General features: G+C 33.7%; 2 protein-coding genes across 3 annotated transcripts in view; one reads left to right on the forward strand and one right to left on the reverse strand.

Moving 5' to 3' along the window:
- The window catches only part of LOC127968800 (dedicator of cytokinesis protein 1), a 197216-nt gene that overhangs the window by 72639 nt on the left and 104806 nt on the right, over nt 1–19771 (forward strand). For both annotated transcript variants that reach the window (XM_052570141.1, XM_052570140.1), the window contains exons 25-27: nt 719–825; nt 5217–5344; nt 9178–9273. In XM_052570141.1, coding sequence (XP_052426101.1) covers nt 719–825; nt 5217–5344; nt 9178–9273 — 331 coding nt within the window. The remainder of the gene's footprint in view (nt 1–718; nt 826–5216; nt 5345–9177; nt 9274–19771) is intronic.
- The window catches only part of LOC127968813 (inhibitory synaptic factor 2A), a 33774-nt gene continuing 28286 nt past the window's right edge, over nt 14284–19771 (reverse strand). Inside the window, exon 4 of the mRNA XM_052570171.1 lies at nt 14284–16453. Within this exon, the coding sequence (XP_052426131.1) occupies nt 16270–16453 (184 nt within the window). The 3' untranslated portion in view covers nt 14284–16269. The remainder of the gene's footprint in view (nt 16454–19771) is intronic.

Here is a 19771-nt window from a genome sequence, read left to right on the forward strand (position 1 = left end):
TAGACAAAGTTTTTCTTTAAGTCTAAAATGCAGAGACCAAAGGAAGTCATTGATTCACTTTGATTCTGTGACTTTATCAGAACATGAATCTGATGTTTGAGCATGCAGAGTAATAGCATGAGTCTGGGACGGGACTTTTGTTTGATTGACCAGTGATGGAAGAGCCTGTTGATGTGTTTCACACTTTTCACTATCACTGAGGACAGAAAAATGTCTGGAGGTCTGGTTAGCCCACACCGTGTTAGCACTGCACTGTTTGCTCAGAGTTCATTGTCACAGAAGTGTGTTTGCTCAGCAGAGAGGTTGTGGGTCCCACACACACACACACACATACACAGACACACACACAGAACAGGCCATCTCTGAATACTGTCATCATCTGCCAGACTGCTCTCATCCTGCTTTCTTCAAGAGCCAGTTCTTTCCACAAAAAGAGCCACTGCTCTTCTGTTGTGCCCTGGGCTTCTGTGTGTGTGTGTGTGTGTGTGTGTGTGTGTGTTGAGGACAGAGAGGTATAGCCCATGACATTTAGCATGTTTTAGAATTGAACTGTCACTTCAACAGCAAATGAAGATGAGAAGAGAGGAGTGTTACACACACACACGCACACACACTCACACACACACACACACTCACACACACCTGTTAGTGTTCACTAAGTTCTGGCGGTGCAGTTAACAGCAGCATGGACTCTGTGTCTCTCTCTCTTTCTCTCCAGTAAGCTGTTCAGTGAGTTTATTCTCAAAGTTCCTCTGGGGCGTCTGGTGAAGCAGAAGTTGAACTGCATGATTGACATTGTCCACAGCGACCTGTTTATTCAGCATGGTACGTACACACACACACACACACACACACACACATTCTCTCTAAAGGTCACTGTCTGACACTGGCTGCATGCTGTGAGCCGCATGAGACGCTGTGATTGGTGCAATCTCTTCTGAGGTTATTGATGTGATAATATAAGGCCTTATATATTTACAGTGCAGTGATTGAAGCTTTTTAACTGGACCTGCCCAATAGAAATTGGTATTTTATTTTGAAAAATTATTAGCATGTTACATTTAATTATTTATTTTTCATTGCATTTTTGTATATTTTAATCAATTAAATGCAACCCTGGAGAGCATAAGAGAAAAAAAAAATCATGCTGACCATACTTTTATGCCTATATCAAAAAATAAATAAATAAAATGTTTGGTGCTTGATGTTAAAGAGGTATGGTACTGTAACATGTAAGTGGGACATTTGTTACTGGGTCAAAGATGGCACTAAAGAGCAGTACGTTTACTGGATGTGCTGTGTGAAAGGGTACAAATAATTGACAACTAACTGAACTCTTCTAAACTAACAACAGAAATACAAGGGTGGCTTAACACTCACAAACCGAATCTAGAAAAGTACAGAATAATCTAATCATGAAACAAAGCTAACAGTATCATAACGACGATCTACTAAATATTGAAGTGATCATCAGAGATGTGTTTGGGGAAGAGGCTCGATGCACCGTGAGCTTGACACACAGTGAGACTAACTCCAACAGAGACATGTTATGTGTTTACATTACTTTAACTCATCAAAATAAGTTGAGCAATTTCAAAGCGTTTATAAGTTACTTGAGATTCAACTAGATTTTTAGAGTAAGTTTAATACAGTGAAATTACTTGTACGACCATTTTGACCATTATAAAGTTTAAGGCAACTGAACTTTTTTTTTTTTAAGTTGAAATGGGTGGGAATTTTTTTTTCTTCTGCTGATTGCAACCCCTTAAAACTGACCTTGCACTCTTTTTTTGTCTTGCAATATTCTAGTTAAGAATCACTTTACTGTATCACATTGATTTAAGAAGCACATATATTTGCTTTATCTACTGTTATTATGATGCAGTTGTCTGTAGAAAGTTCTGTATTGGGACATTTCTTGCAGATATCCAGGTAATTCTCCTGAATGTTTGTGAATGATGGAGTATGTGTGTGTGTGTGTGTGTTAAAGCAGTGATATATGACAGCTCTGCAGTAGATGCACGTCATTCAGCAGTAATTATCTGTTCTGACTTAGTTAAATCACTCATCACGTGTTCATGCGCTGTCTCATGCGATTCAGTCTCTCGTTCTCGTATGAAATCAGGATTTAATGATTTAGACCAATTTGATTAAAAAAAATACACAAACCTGGTATATTAGACATGTATTTATTATTATTTATTATTATAATTATTATATATATATATATATATATATATATATATATATATATATATATATATATATATATATATATATATATATATATTATAAATTTATAAATATAAATTTATATAAAATAATAATGTATTTGTTTTAATAAATTATAATAATTGTACAAATTTTAAGCTCATTTTTCCAGTTCAGACCTTACTGGATAATAATAATTTAACTTGAAATGACTTAGATTAATTTTTATTTTATATTAATTTGTTTCAATTTTTTGAAAAAAATTTGAAATGATAATTTTGTATGGAAGATTCTCATGTACAATTAGTTGTAATATAATAGAATATAATATCAAGATTTTACCAGCGAACATATTTTAGTACGGTGGTTAAATAACAGTAATATTATTTAGTTGTAGTAAGTTGGCTGGTGTCACTTCTTGTAGTTTTACTTAGTATTGTGTGTGTGGTGTTCATTGCACTTCAGCACAGATTTGTCAACTTCCATTTATTCTAAACTGATTTATCTAATGTAAACTTCACATGATTATTGACTCGTGCAAATGATATAATTCCAGAGGATTTCTTTATTTTGAAATGAATTTCTCAGTTCAGTTTGACAGCATGTTAATATGCAGTTTTAATAGTTGTTTTGCAAGACGAGCATGACTATTACTAACAATCATTCTTTGAGGTTTCTGATCTGAACAAAAGTCAAGCACCACTCATATTTTTCTTCAGAAAAGGTAGATTTTAAATTGGTGTGACACATCAGTGTGAAATCGTGGACCACATAAAGCCTGTGATTATGTGCGTTTCACTCCGGTAAACATAGACTGATGATTGGCTTCATCATCCTCTTCATCCAATTCACAAAGACTGTGCCTTTTGACTTGGAGCATACAGTCTTTATTTATTTGTTTATATATTTATGCACCACTTATTAATGCATTTCTATATGCATTTATTCATGCATTTTAATGCATAAATTATTTCTACATGCATTTATGTATTTGAACATTTATGCATGCATTATTTTATTGTTAAATTATTTTTATGTAATATTTAGTTTACTATTGTTACAGTAATAACCCTGGTGAAGCATGTATTTAAACTTTGCCCCTTGCTTTACAGTTTTAAGTTGGTCCCCTGAAGATGAAGATTCAGTGCTTTTCTCTCTTCTTTGGTCTCTCTTTCACTTTCTAGCCTCAATCTGTTCTGATACCTAGTGTGCTGCATACCTAGATGGTATTTTAAAGCACGGTTGTGCTTGTGTGAAAGCATTAGAGCCCTTAATCCGGCTTTCTTAGGATACAGAATATTTTCAGAATTTGACACATTTTCCATATGCATTTACATCAACTGCAATATCCTCAAAAGTCAGGCACAAAAATGACTGTGAGCAAGGATGACTGTGCTTCTTTATCAAATGCTTCTTAAGCTTAATGTAAAGAAGTGATTCGTCTGCTGACTCTTTAATTACAGGAGCCACTGGTTATGTAGTCGTTGTTTCACTGAGGTTTGGGTCAGTCTCTCTGTGTCTCTGTTTTTCCATCTCTAAATGCACAGATGCTAGATAAATGTTTTTAGCTGTGTAATGTGACTGTGAGTAGCAATCAGTGTTCATCTGAAAGGTTGTAAATGCATTGCTTTAAAGTGTCATAAAACCCTAAAACACATTTTTTGAGATGTTAACATATATGGAAAGTGAAAAACAGTGAAAACTACTTTAGCACTGATTATGTCATTGATTTATATTTGAATGTTAATGCATTTATTTAGCTTTTAGTTTATTTTTATTTATATATTTAGACAATTAAATGGAAAATCATTCATGCAACAATAACAGGCCACAGTTCAGAGTGATAATTCACCAAAAAAATGATGGAGCTTATTACCACATATTTCCACTTTAAAATATAATAATAATCAACAGTTGAAGTTTCTGTTTAAATTATTTTATTATGCAAGAAAAGAGAGAATGTGGTAAATATTTGACCACAGATTACCATAATCAGAATTAAAATATTTAATCAAGTCATATAATATGCATTAATTATTTATGTATTTTTGCATAATTATTATAATTTTTTTTTATATAAGAGTTTGTGTTTTCTGGGAGTTAGAGTGATTACCTTGAGATTGCCAGTGCTTTGCTTTACTAGTCGATGCATTGAATACCATGTAGATTACAAGAAATCTATTAAATACATGGCTGTTTGTTGGCGTCATTTGTAGCTGTGTGTGTTTGTTGACGTGTCCTGGGAATCTCAGACTTCTGACCTGGAATAGTGAAAGTTTGTCTTTGTTGAGTAAAATGAAGGAAAGCAGAAGTCAGGCCTCATTTGAGGAGAGTCGAATCGCTGCTGATGTCAGACGCTGTGATTTATTCTGCTGTGACCCTGATTTTAATTCTGCGTGCTAAAGTGCTGTCTCAAAGTTCACGGGCAGGTCAGTTATTTAATGCATAAGCGTATTGTAAAAGGATAGTGTGGATTTATTTGTGAGAGTTTAAACTGGCCTGAACAACATGATAAATGAGCTTTCAGGAAGGCCAGCTGTGTGTGTTTGCTCCAGTAATGACTCCTCATTGAAGAAAAACAGATTTACATTGATTCAGCTCACACACACACACACACACACACAAAGCTCCGCCTCCCACGCTGATTGACAGATTATATGCCACGCCCATCTCCTATTTTATAGATCGTATGGCATTTATTTTATTTCTTCCCCTGTATTTATGGAGCAGATGTCAATATTCACTTTGAAGTGTGTGTGTGTTTAGATCTGTTTGCTGTCTTTGCAAGGTTTGAGATGTTAAGTTGAAGCCTTTTAATCAGAAAATATTTGGCTATTTTGAAATCATGTGTTCCCAAGTTCCCAAGACAATTTATAGTACAAACAAAAATGTATGTATGTGTTAATGTATATGTTTGCTCACTATAGGGTTAAAAGAGATGATTTCACCTGCTGTGTGTGTGTGTGTGTGTGTGTGTGTGTGTGTGTGTGTGTGTGTGTGTGTAGACTGCAGAGAGATCCTGTTGCCTTTGATGACGGAGCAGCTCAAACTTCACCTGGAGAATCATGAGGAGCTGGACTCCTGCTGCCAACTGCTCAGCAACATCCTGGAGGTGCTTTACAGGAAGGACGTGGTGAGAAACACACACACACACACACACACACACACACACACACAGTAGTTCACCCCAAAATGGAAAAGCAAAGTCTCCTAAAGTGCAGTATTCACTGAAAGGCAAATCCAGTGTCACATCCTTCAACTTTTGTGACCTGTATGTGACCTACTCAGAGATGTGAGCTTATTTAATTATGATTAATTCATCTTTGGCTCGTGTTCTGACTGTTAATTGGCTTCTGCGGCACTCGACTGTGTTTCAACCGGGCAGATATCCAGACGCGCTGTTCTCTTCTCCGTCATATGAGCAATTACTGCGTCAGGATCAATAGAAAACTTCCATACCATCTCTGTAAAACAAAATGCCCTTTAGCACTGCTTTTAGAATAAGAGCGTTTTTAACCTGATAACTGTCACTCAAGTTTTTGAAGATAGACATGAATGTGCATGATACAAACCTAAATTTTTATAATTCATGACTGAAAACATTTTGTAACATGATTTTTATGTGCCATTTACATGGTAATGCAATGTCTGATTTTAAAATGGGTTTTGAAGGATGAATTTTGAGATTTTATGTTTTCAAGTGATATATAACTTCTGATGATTTCTAAAATGTGATAGAGAAAAAGGCAACGAGGAAGTCTTTTTTTTAAACAAATGTCAAAGCTCCTTTTGTAATGTAGATTTCTGAGGGTGCACTCTTGTCATAAATTCATCTATTATTTTTCCTACATAATTTTTAACAAAAAATATTGTTAAAATATATATTTGGGAGTCTTAGACCTTTCCAACGATATATAGTTTGTCAAGATTAGATTAGATTTGATTGTAATATAGTATAGTCAACGTAGGCGTCCCGTATACGGGACGGGGTGACAATTAACAGGTTAAACAGCCTTATTTGCATACTGTATTTTAACCAGGTGCATTTAGTTTATTGAGTGGTTTTGAATAAAAGATCAATGAAATGCTGCACAGTAAACACTGTGCATTTAAACTCTCTCACCTTTACTTTGATCCTTTGTTCCCATCTTTACACCAGGTTTATTATCGTTAACATAAAAAAACATTATAAACCTAAATGTATTTTAAGCTAATATCCTAACCAGTATTTCACATTTTCATGTTGTTTATCTTGATGTACTATAATAACAAAAACACAAATTGAAAAAAAAAAAAAAAAAAACAATGTAGGCTTATAAAAAAAGAAATATATTAGGGCCGGGACTTTAACTCGTTAATTTAGATTAATTAATTACACGAAAAATAACACGTTAATTAAGATTAATTAGTTACAGAAAAAAAAATCCCGCATTTTTAATAACTTATTTTTGCACCGCGGAACGTTTCTCACTGGATGAGTGTCGCCGGACCGATTATACTGAAGCACCAACTAGCGTTCGCTTATCAACGCAGCACATGATCGAACCTCAAGTATCACCTCAACGCAAAACATATAGCAGCTAGCGTGGACTTTACACTTTATGTTGAACTATGTATTATTTTGTTGGTGCAACAGTTTATGTTAAACTCTTTATCGTTTTGGCCAAGGTTATTGAGAGTTGGACTTAGTATGTTATGGCCTCTGAAGCAACAGAGAGAGATTTTCTAATAGTCAGGGTTTCCAATGTTCTGAATGTAATTGACAGTATTGTGTTTTACTTAAAAAACACTTTACAGAAGGTTCCAGCACATATAAGCTACCTGAATTTCTGAAATAAAATATGCTATTGCTACACTTAATGGCAAAAATTGCACTGGTCTGCTAGACTTGGTTGAACAAAAATAAACAATATTTTGTTGCTTAAGCTCATGTATTCAGTCATTATTCAATGGTATACTATAAATCCCTGTGAAAAAAAAAATAACTTCTCACTGTTCTCAGGTCAAATATTTATATGCGATTAAAATGCGATTAATTTCGATTAATTAATTACTAAGCCTCTAATTAATTAGATTAATTTCTTTAATCGAGTCCCGGCCCTAATATATATATATATATATATATATATATATATATATATATATATATATATATATATATATATATATATATATATATATATATATATATATATATATATATACACTCATATACACACACACACACACACACACACACATATATATATGGCAAAATATATTATTAAAACTTTAAAATAAAATGAAAGCAGAAGATATAAAAAATTAAATGTACTAAAATAACTGAAACTGAAATATGTATATAAACTGTATATTAAAATACTTAACTAATGAAATGACAAACACAAATTTAATAAAATTAGTCTAAAAGCAGAAAATATTAAAAATGAAATGTACTAAAATTAAGAATTTAATTACAACGGCAAAATTACTTAAACTCACTAGAATGTAATTGAAAATCACAGAATTTAATGAGAATTTAAATAAAATTAGAAGTAATTCAACACATTAATACAAACTATAATAGTGTCTAGAAGACACTGAAATAATGCTGCTTTACACATGCATGAATGGACGTCACTGACGCACTCCCTGGTGCTGTGGATGAAGCATCCTTTCAACCATTATTTGTGTGTGTTTGATAATTGAGTGTGTGTGTGTGTGTGTTGCCTGACACACACGTCACAGTCGAGCGCAGAGCTCTCTTTCTCTCGCTCTCATCTCTGGTTGGAGATCAGCAGCATCCTTTGAGGAGGACCTTGGAAAAGCTCGTTTAATAATTGACGATCTGCTGTGAGTGTATCAGGATTCCCTCTAACACACACACACACACACACACAGACAGCTCGCAGCGATGGATCTGTTGCAGTTTGCTTTTACACCAGCGAAATGTGAAGAAATCTGTTTACTGTGCTAACTAATTCAGTATGTCTGTCCTTGACTAGTAAACATGATTCCATGATCACACTGATTCCCCGCAGCGCTAACTTCAACACCGTTATTAGCATCCGTATTCAAAAGATATTTAAAATATGAAAAAGTATATTTTATGATCAGCATTAATACATTTTGAATAGAAAACACGATTTATTGGTCATAAATATTTCATACTGACCATGTAGTTTCTTTCGTTCATTCGTTTGTTTCTGTGATTGATTATTCATTGATGTTTTGATTGATTGATTTGATTGATTCTTTTCATTCATTTATAAATGTTTTTATAACGTATTAATAAATACAATCCAATCAAACTAATCCTAAATAATTGCATGTATCATTATTTGGTGAGAAAATCTTCTCAAACAGTTTGTCAAATGAGAAAATGATTGCATTTTAAAGTGCATTAATTTAATTTACTATTTATTTTATAAACACAAGATCATGTCCTGCATGAACATGTCTTATATTAACCCCAGTAATTATCTACTTATTAAAATAATATATTTTCTCCTGATGAGAAAACGTACTCATTCTAATGCATTTGTGAATTTTCTAAATTAATTAATTAAGTGTAGACTTTGTCAAATGAGGAAGTCATTGAATAGACGAAATGCTTTTAAAAGTTAATAAGTTACTTTCTAAACACATGGTCGTATTCTGCATTAGCGTGGCCTAAATTGACAGCCCTAATTTTTACGAATATGTATTTTTATCCCTAATAATGTGGATTAGGCATTATTTCTATCCTAGATAATCCAAGATAAACTTTTGATTGACATTTTCCACTGGCATGTAGTTGTGATGGTTGTTTTGTTAAATAGACTGATTTCAGTCGCTCATATCTATATCAGCGAGGTTTAGATTGTCATTCATGCACCTTGATTTGATATCATATATTATGTTTTAATTCCAGAGAAATGGTGAATAACTACTTAACCGTCACTGTTTGTTTTGTGTGGATAAATGATTTATCTGTGGTGGTTTTAGGGCCCGACGCAGTGGCACGTTCAGATCATCATGGAGAAGCTGCTCAGGACGGTAAACAGGACGGTGATCTCCATGGGCCGAGACTCTCCTCTCATAGTAAGCGTTTCTCTCTGTCACAGGGCTGTTCCTCTGGGATGTGCTGAGTTTTCAGGTTTCTTGTGTCTGTGGTTAGTAACAGTGTGTTCTACCACAGCAGTGCGATCAGACTGCTGTCTGCAATCCTCACATGGCTTCACAAACACACACACTCACACACACACACACACACAAACACACGCTCACAGTCAGGCAGTAAAAATACAATTTTTTTGGCATATCCAACTCAAATCCTTGTAGTTTTTGTGGTCTGGACAGAAAAATAACTCATTAAAGTGTGTAGTTTCTGCAAATAATGTCTGTTTTCAAACAGGTTTCCCAAGCACTCCTAACATCATTGATTCAGCCAGTGCTTTTGTGTGTGGTGTAAATATTTCTCAGTGTTTTGGTCACTGCTGGTTTGATTGTGAGCAGGTGGTGGGCATGTGCAGCATATTTTGGCACTGCGTTTACACACATTGCTTTTGTTTGCTGTTGTTCATCTTCATCCTGTCCGTTACAGTCTGTAAATCATCAGATTGCTGGAGCAGAATTGGCAGCATTTCACCAGCACGTTATGTCCATATGTGTGAATGTCTCAAGTGATTGACGCTTGATCACAGGCGTCCCGCTGAAGTACTTTCCTTCCTCTCCCTGTTATTACCCCGCCATCATTCTCTCTCCTCTAGTAAGGTAGGTCTGTGGACGCTCTGCGCTGTGCTGTTACTATAGAACTAACCTCTGATTTATGCCTCTTCTTTCGACTGAGCTTATGTTGAAAGTTCTCTAAACTCCAGATGCTCAGGTCTAATGGTGGAGTCATATAATGGCCATCCATCGCTCTCAGGGTACATATACTCTTTGCTGACCTTTTGCAGTAAATCCCTCTGTCTTATGTGGTGCTGTCGGGTGCCAAGCCGAGCACATCTGCTGGGCGAAATATCCAACATTTGTGACGCTGCATATTAGACTGCAATTAAACTAGTTTCATTCTGACTCGTGAGTGTGAGAGAATTAAGACATTTTAATGTCACTTCTGTGAATCAATTCAGTTTCTTTAAATCAAATATTAGATTCTTTTGCATCATAAGTAAATGATTGTATAAGTCTGTACATGATTTTTGTCATTTGTATGTATGTTTGTTTATTACTTTCACATTGTGCATTTTGAAAGATGCTTTTATCCAAAAATGTTATCCAAAAATGTTATCCAAAAATGTTCACTTAATTTCATTTTAATTTTGATTTAATTTAATTAAACCTGTGCCTTGGTGTTGATTGGAGCCTGCTATATTATTTAAGCTTATTTAGTATTTGTTATATTTGGTGTGCATTTAATTCATTACAATGATAAATAACTATACTTGTTCATTTGCTGAAAAGCAGTGCTAAAAACTCTTGATTGAATTAAAATCAATCATGTTGAATCTAACTGGCTACACATTTTCAGCTTATGGATTCCCTGAGAATCAAACTCATGATCTTGGCATTGCTAGCTCCTCTATTGTTTGCATGATTTTTTTTTAAAAAAGTATGCATTTGTTATATTTAGTATGCATTTGTTAAATTGATGCATAATGTCAGTTAAATATTCTTGCATATTTAATAGATTAATTTTTGATTAAAATAGTTTAACTTCAACATTTTGGATCTAATTGAATATAAATGGCTTAAAATGTTGCGTGACCTTCAGCCCTTCAGTTTATGCCATTTTACAGCATCGCCAAAGACTCATAAATCCCAGACCTGCTTTTTAATTATACACACATGTCATTTTTTAATGCTGTCTGTCAATTTTTGAAGGTCTCATAATTATTAAATGCATGTAACTGAAGCTATGTGTCTTATGTATTAGCATGTTTAAGAGTGCATGTTCTGCAGATTTGGTTGAATTGTGTAGATTGATAATACATTTAGAGAGAGAGAGAGAGCGAGAGATAGAGAGAGAGAGAGAGAGAGAGAGTGTGTGTGTGTGTGTGTGTGTGTGCGCATGTGTGTGTTTGCTCTCTGTGGGCGGCTCTCTCACGCTGACCTTGTTCGTCAGGGCTCTGTTGCTTGGATTCAGATTTATACATCAACTTTTCTCTGTGGTTTTGCTGGATGTGAGTGTAGAATTTAAATGAGACTGATCAGCACACACACACACACACATGCGTCTTGCATGCAGATGTGCACTTACAGTAATGAAAGTAGAGTATTCTTGAACTTCAAAAAGTCTGAATCCTACAGATGTCTCTTGATTGTGGACTGTGAATGGCACAGTAGTTGAGGAGAGACTTGTATTTACTCTTTGACAGTGAAAAAAGAGTCTAAAGATCCCATGGATAAAGGAGGAACCCATTAACAGAGTGTCTTTGAGACCTAAGGGAGCTATTTTGACATTTTTCAACTAGTATACATTAGCATCTACTTAGCAATGCCTTGTTTAACCATCTAAGGCACTTTATGTGCATAACAATATGCTAAAAACCACTCAGAATAACCTCTATAGCATCACATTTTGTATATATAGTGAGTATTGCATGCTCAGATGACATCCAGTTTTATTATCTGATGTTAGTGTTTGTCTTTTCTCTGCTTGTGTTGTATTCAAGAGCTTTATAAATCTCATCTATGGCGTTCAGGAGGGTTTTCCACTCATTGTCTGGATCTGTGCTGGAGTATTTTAGCTCCTCCCATTCCTCTGCAGTAGGAGGGTTCTGGCAAAGCATGCAGGCTTTTGATTGGTTGCTCAGTTTGATTGACACTGCAGGACTGACAGCAGGTGCGGTCTGCAGCATCAGTGCAGCAAAACCCTCCTAGATTTACATTCTCACCACATTCTCTCTGCATTAAATATACATTTGTGAAGATAGAGAGGCTCTTCAGATTGATTTATTCTATCTGTAGGTTTTTGCTGACTGTCCTCCTCTAAGTGCTTTTCAGATTAGTTTTTCCAAACTCTCTCGCATGGGAAATACCAAACGGTTTCCGCTGCTAGCATGCATGGGAATTCCCTGCTTAATAAACATGAATACGTGCACACACTCCTTCATTGGGACCTGGAGAATTTGAATAACTCTGTCTCCTTTGCTTTGCTGCTGGGAATGAAAGTGAGGGAGAGAAACACATTAAGGATCCTTACGAAAAGGAACATTATCTAATGAAAAAAAAATAAAATAAACATGCTTAATGCAGCTTTTCATCTGCTTTAACGTGTGGTAGGGCTGTGTTTTAGTAAGTATAATATATTTGCTCCAACATGGATTTCTTTTTTTTCTGATTTGATCAGATTTTAACTTGAGGATACTCAGTTAGACCATTGTCCTTATTGCCTCCTTTTTTCTGTTCACAGTGTAGTAAATTAATATATTAAACTTTAGTTAACTATTAATCACCTGGTCTCATACACACACACACATATATACACACACACACACACACACATATATAATTTATTTTATTGTATTTTATCTAATGAATTCTATGTCCACATGCACTTTTTTCCCCATTCCATTAAAATTTTTATTGCTTATATATATATATATATATATATTTTTTTTTTTTTTTTGCCTGAGGTATTTTCTTTTCTCATCACTATTATCTTGATTCTCACATCAGGCTTTGTACTAATATGAAGTATTTCCACCAAATCAATCCCATGAACCTACCATCTGGAGAGAATCGTAGTCATGGGGTCTGTATTTTTCTGCCTCTTTCGGTCTTTTCTCCCTGCTGCTGGATCGCTGCAGTGGGTTTATTATTCAGTGTAATCTGGCTGGATGAATGGTGAACTTGACGGGGAACAGATCTCACTCCTTTTAGAATCTAAAGCTACTTTTCTCACATAATTACATTCCAGCAATTAGCATCTACAATGCAACAGTGGGGTCCCTGAGATCAAAAACCACATTTCCAGTGAAATGCAACATTACACAATGATGTGCTGACGCAGAGCCACTCTGTGTTTTTTTCACGTTTTATTTTGTATAGTAAATAGTTTTAAAAACTGTATAAAATACACAATATTGCACATAATAAATCAATTGCACTTTTTTTTAACGAACAGAAAACATCGAATCATAGGCTACAGTAGAGCTGTTGAATCACAGCTGCTGTGTTTCGAGAGGAGCTTGAATTGGGTTTCTGAAGTTGCCAAAATGGAGAGTGAATTCAGTGTCATTCAAGTGGATTGTTTTGCCCTTTTTAAAAGATTTTGGCACATATCTGCAGATGACATGCTGTTTTGGCCTCTGCTGTCACATTCCCAGAATGCTATGCTCTTGTGATGTCATTCAGTATCATTGGAGATGACTTTAACCCTGTTTTGCTAGATACTTTGATCACTAAATGTCCTTTTTTCAGTATGGTTTTCGCTCTGGTTTTGTACACACTGCATTTCACGCGCTGGTAGTGGAAACTGATTATTCATTTGATCCAGGTCGAGCTTTCAGAACCAGACCGAACAACTCACTAATGTATCTGAGATGTGTTTGGCTTCTTCAGGTGCAGTGGTAAAATCACAGCGACTCCACTCTTTTGATGTAGAAACGTGTTTGTCAGATTGCAGTGTGTTTGTGTCCTGTATGTTGTCAGGAAAGAACGAGGCGTTTTTCTTCCTGTAGAGAGATGTTGAAGCATAGCAGTGCTTGACGTGGGATTTTTTTCTTCTTTCTCTCCGTATTTGGCCATATGAGTAAATTTGAATGACTAAGACATGTATTGTTCTCCCTAAAATCAAGGTTAAAAAAGAAATCACTTTTATTAAGTTAAAGGAATTTTTTTTTTAATGTTCAAGAATTTTTCTACTGACATTTATTTTACAATTAAGCACATTTTCCCCTGCAATACTCATTACGATAATGCATATAAATTACTTTTATTTATATATATATATATATATATATATATATATATATATATATATATATATATATATATATATATATATATATATATATATTAATAATAATATATATATTATTATTAATATATTAATAATATTCATAATTATTAATAATAATTAAATGTGCATCTAATTAATCAATATATATAGAAACTAAACATTTATATGTCAGTCTATTATTTGATGTAATTATATTAATTTGTTCAACATGAGTGTATTAAGGTAATGAGAATTCTGGGAGAAGATCTGTTTAATTGTTATAAAAATAATAATGTCATTAAAAAAAAAAAAGGTTCTAAAAGCCATTTCATTTCTATTTTTCACTTCATTTTCTTCATACGATCGATCATCTCTATTTCTCCTGAGCGTGTTTTTCTTCACCTGTGACTAATTTCTCTGTGTTCTGGACAATGAAGACACACTGAGCTGCTCTCATTGCTCTCTCAGACCTGTGGAGCACAAATACGCTTCAGGTTATCTAATTTGCTCTGTTCCTCGCCATTTTCACAACAGGAACAGTGTTTAGTGTTCAGTGCAGGTGTGGAGAGCGCGGTCACAGACAGGATGTGATGTCACACACTAGGGATTCTGTAAAAATACATTCAAAATAAATTGAAAACAATAAAATATAAATGCAATCTACTTTCCTGTATATTGCACCAACAGCTCAATCTGAGACATTGAAATCCTGTATTGGCCAAACATTTTTTTTTTTTTTTTTTATATATTGCAGATCAGAGTTCTTCATAGTCTTGTGTGAGCGCAGATTAATGATGACTGCATCACATGACTTCCTGTCACAGAAAGGTGAACGTTCACTGTTGTTCCCATGATTATTCCTGTAGTTGTAATAGAGTGCAACAGTCAGGTTCCAGAAGTAAAAATGCAGTTCATTTTCACCATAGGGAAATGGATTTTTAACAGTTAATTATTAAAGACAGACCTACTGTGGGGGCCAAGCTTTGTTGATCTTTGATACATGCTTTTGTTGAAATCTTCAGGTCGCATTATTTCAATTTACGGAATTAAATCCGTGTTGAAAAACTACATTTCCCATGATCCTGTATAGAAAATTCCACTTATCAGAAACTTGCAGTGAGCATATAGCATCAAATGATCACTGAACTTAAAATATATAGTTTTTGTTTATTTCATCAACTTTAAATGGATAGTTTTATATTTCTCCGACGTTTTTACTTTGATTATATCATTTGCAGTGGTTCATGGGATTGTAGTTCTTTTCTCTCTCTCTCTCACTAAAGCTGTTAAGTACACAGTCTTGTACCTTTGTCTTTTTGTCTCATTTTCAAATACTTGGTTCATGGCTTACAACACTTTAACAAATACCTAAAAAAAAAAAGAAAAGGGTCCTTATGGGAAAAATGATTAGAAGAAATACTTCCAGAACCAACGCTGCTGAAAAAGTTGAAGAGTTGAAAATGCTTCTTATAGTTTCAATAATCCAATAAGTGAGAGAAGTTTATACATATGTAGTGCATCTAGAAAATCTTTAAATGTGATTATTACGAATCTAGAAAAATAAGTAATACCTTTTTCCTTCTTTTTTTCCTGGTAATAATAGTATATGAAAGTTTATATGAATTCACAGAGGCTTGTAAGATTATTTCTGTATAAATCCCATGTAACGTGTTTTTTGTGACTTCAGCGATTAATTACATCCTCTGGTAAAATCTCCATTCTCGATATCCGGTAAGATCCGTGAAGTGAGAAACATCATCCAGTGCGTCTGAAGAGTTGTGCTTCTGTTTAATGCTGTGATTTCCATGAAGAAGAGAAGACTGAAAGGAAAAGCTTGCATCCTGTCCGTGTTTTAAATCCAAAAACTTCACAAAAAATTAAATAAATAGTTATTGTAAAACAAGATTTGTTATTGATCCGTTTAAAATAACTTCACACTCTGCACTTCCTTTTTTCCAAGAGAAAATTCCAATATTCTGTTAAATATATATATATATTTTTTTATTTATATTAGCTGCGATATTTCCAAAACTTCAGTAGTTCAGTACTCGCATCCATAAAATACCAAAAGGGGCAAAAAAAAAGCAATCTGATTAGTATTTTCCTGATTCGTCCTGATCAAACAACAGATCCAGTGAACAGATGCTCCTGTGTCACAGAAACCAGAGTTTCCAGCGCGCGTGTTTCTTGGCCTCCGCTTTGGACTTGCGTTTGGGCGTGGAGCCGATGGTCTCCTGAGGATACGTCAGAGGGGGGAACGGGGACTCCTCGGCGGGACACAGTCTCCTCATCAGAGGCTGGAGCTTATCTTCCTGCAGTTTAAAGTCCAGCTCCACGCTGCAGCACAGACACAAAACAAAGACAGGTTCAGAACGCTAGCACTCTACATGCACACATCCAAACTGATGTTTGACTAAATACTTTTTAAATCAGATGTGACTGTAAGAGCAAGAATGTGTATTAACAAGTAAATAGAGATAATGCTTATTAGAATAGGTTATGCTGACTTAATAAATAAAATGCATTCTCATTTCAAAAGTATGAATATGTATATATTTCATCAAGAAAATTAAGCTGATTTTAGACCATAAAGACATGCTATTGTTATTTATTTATTATCATAATTATTTGTTTTAGTACTATTATTATTCATTTAAAAAACAAAAATAATAATCTCTAGAATTTAACATAAATGTGTATAGTGCATAAAGAAATGACGCCTATTTTAGACCACAATGTTTATTATTGTTGTTGTTATTATTCTTATTTAATATAAGAATCATTTTTTTATTACTTTTATACCTTTTTATGAAAATTTTCTTAAATTGTCACAAAAATATATTTTATAATTTGATTTCGATTTTTAAATATGAAATAAAATAAAAAAATTACTAATGTAAGAAAAAGCTCTGAGCCATATTACAGGCTTCTATTTTGTACCAAAGGCTTTGTGCTTTAAAAGTAGCGTTTTCCGTTCTAATCTTCTCATTTAACAGGTTGAAGGAAGTTTTTAACCTGCTGTTTGATGTAAAGCAGTGAATTAAGATCTTCAGGTTCAACAGATGAGAAGCTTCATGATCTGTGATGTATTTCACAACGCTTCTCTCTCCTTCAGAGTCTGGTTTATAGAGTAGATGTAGCTGGCTGAGTGTGTACTGTATGTGTTCGATCTCTGTGGGTGTTGCATTGTGGGATTTATCCTGTGGAGCGTCTGTCTTATGATAATCCAGCAGCTCCACACAGATCAGTCACATTACACTCCACGGTTAGAGCGAGAGATGGAGAGATGTGGGTGAAAGAGAGAGGGATTATTTCCTGAACAAACTTCCATCTCTCGAAGGACCTTACAGAACTGTACGCTGGATCTGATCTGCTCTTTATGTTTGTAGTTATGAAACATGATTGAATAAGCCAGTTTCAAAGGACTTGGAAAATAGTTGTCAACTATCATGAGTTTTCCAAAACTTGACCAGTTTACCTGGAGCTGATGCTGGCTCATGGTTGATGTAATGTTGATACACCTGTGACATGATGCAGAGTTTATTATAACTACATGTTAGGGGTGGGCCATATCTCGATATTTAAAAAATATACGGAATCGCGGAATCCAGTCATAAAAACGGAATTTACAGTTTAACGTGGAATGTCACGGAATTTTTCAAATTTTGAATTAATTAATCAAAAGTAGGTCATTGCACTTGCATCAAATTGCAATATTAAGCCGGAAAAGTCTATTTAAATATGAATCCTGCGTGTCTGTGTTAATGAATGGCGCAGAAGCGCATCTTACGTTTATCACACACACACACACCACACACACACAGAAGCGCGCGGCGCGCTCGTGGTGATTTCAGCATCTGTCGTCTCACTAAATAAGGATGTAAACACATTAGGAATATCTCCAGGACTGCTCTGAGAGTCACTTCATGAGCTTTTGACCGTTTGATTTGAGTAAAACTAGCATCATATATCACATCATAGAATATAGTATCATATACACAGAACTGTAACGGTTCGTCAAAATAAAAGTATTTGCCAGAAATCTATTACTATTGTTCATCCTACTACTATTAAAATTAAAAGAACATAATTTTTTTAAGGAATAATAACACAACATTTCTTCCATATTTTATTTTTAATAGTAAATCCCCTTTGTTTACCAAAAAAATAAAAATAAAGTTTGCTTAATTTTAAATAATTAAAAGATAAATTAAATGTTTTATGCCTTCATTTGATTAGAATTTCTGAAGGGAAAAAAACATTTCACATAAGGCTATTTAAATATTTTTTAACTAATTAAGTAGTTTTTATGTATTTAAATAACTACACATGCTAAAACACAGAATTAGGTAACAATAAAACATATGGTGAAGAGAAAAAATAAAACATATTTATATTTGGCATATTTTTTTGCAGTAGTTTTTGGTGGGTTATTTTTCCTGTAAGGATATTGAGATATATATCGTATATCGAGATGTTTCAAAATATATAAAGATATATTTTTTGCTCCATATCGCCCAGCCCTACTACAGGTTTTACACAATGTTTGCTTATTTTGTGTGTGCATTATCCATTGTTTCTAAATTTTAGAACCAAACAGATTCTGAAAAATATGATAAATGTTGTATATATATATATATATATATAAAAGAATTAATTTACTATTCACTTTCAGTAATAATAATAATAATAATAATAATTATTATTATTATTATTATTATAATTATTATTATTATTATTATTATTAATATTTATTATTTTATTAGTTTTTATTTATTAAATTATGTAAATTATCCATCGTTGGTAAATCACGGCATTATGAAAAAATAATTTTAAAATGTAAAATATTTTCTTCCTCCTCAATAATAATAATAATAATAATAATAATAATAATATTTATTATTATTATTATTATTATTATTATTATTATTATTATTATTATAAGGAAGAAAAATAATCAAATGTTAAATAGAATAATATAATTCTTAATATTACACACACACACACACAAATATATATAAACTACAGCAAGATGCACAACACTCACAATTTGGCATGACCTTAAATGCCTTAAATGCTTGTTTGTATAAAAAATATATAATATATTTTTTTTTTAATTGTTAAAATTTACATTTTTATTTTGCTAGATGATCTGTGCTTCATGTGTGAACTGTGGTTAATGGGTGATATCTTTGAGTGAAGGATTTCATTTACATAACATTTTTCCATCATAAAGTCATTTTTAAAGAAAAAATATAATAATGATAATAATAATAAAAACATCCAGTGGGTATTCTTTCATCTTCAGTTTTCAATAGTTGCTTGTGGTGTCCAGAGAATCAAAAGCCATATGTTTCTGAGTGGTCTCTTGCTGTCAGAGCGTTCAGATGAACAGATCTCTTCACCACAAACTCTGTTCATCTCAGGGATGTGATGCATCCTCAGTGACGAGTTTATTTAGCAGACACCACCCAGAGAGCTGCCGTTCAACATGAGAAATAAAGTCTGTCTTTGAAATGCATTGCTTTCTTGATGATTTCATGCACCAGATTGTGCAAAGCGTCTTTCTGAAACATGTTGAATTCAGATTATAAATGCACTGAAATGCATATTGTCAGCCAGGCTATATTTAAACCTGTGTTTGTGTTGAATCTG

This window comes from Carassius gibelio, chromosome B12 (assembly GCF_023724105.1).
Source record: "Carassius gibelio isolate Cgi1373 ecotype wild population from Czech Republic chromosome B12, carGib1.2-hapl.c, whole genome shotgun sequence".
Classification (NCBI taxonomy): domain Eukaryota; kingdom Metazoa; phylum Chordata; class Actinopteri; order Cypriniformes; family Cyprinidae; genus Carassius; species Carassius gibelio.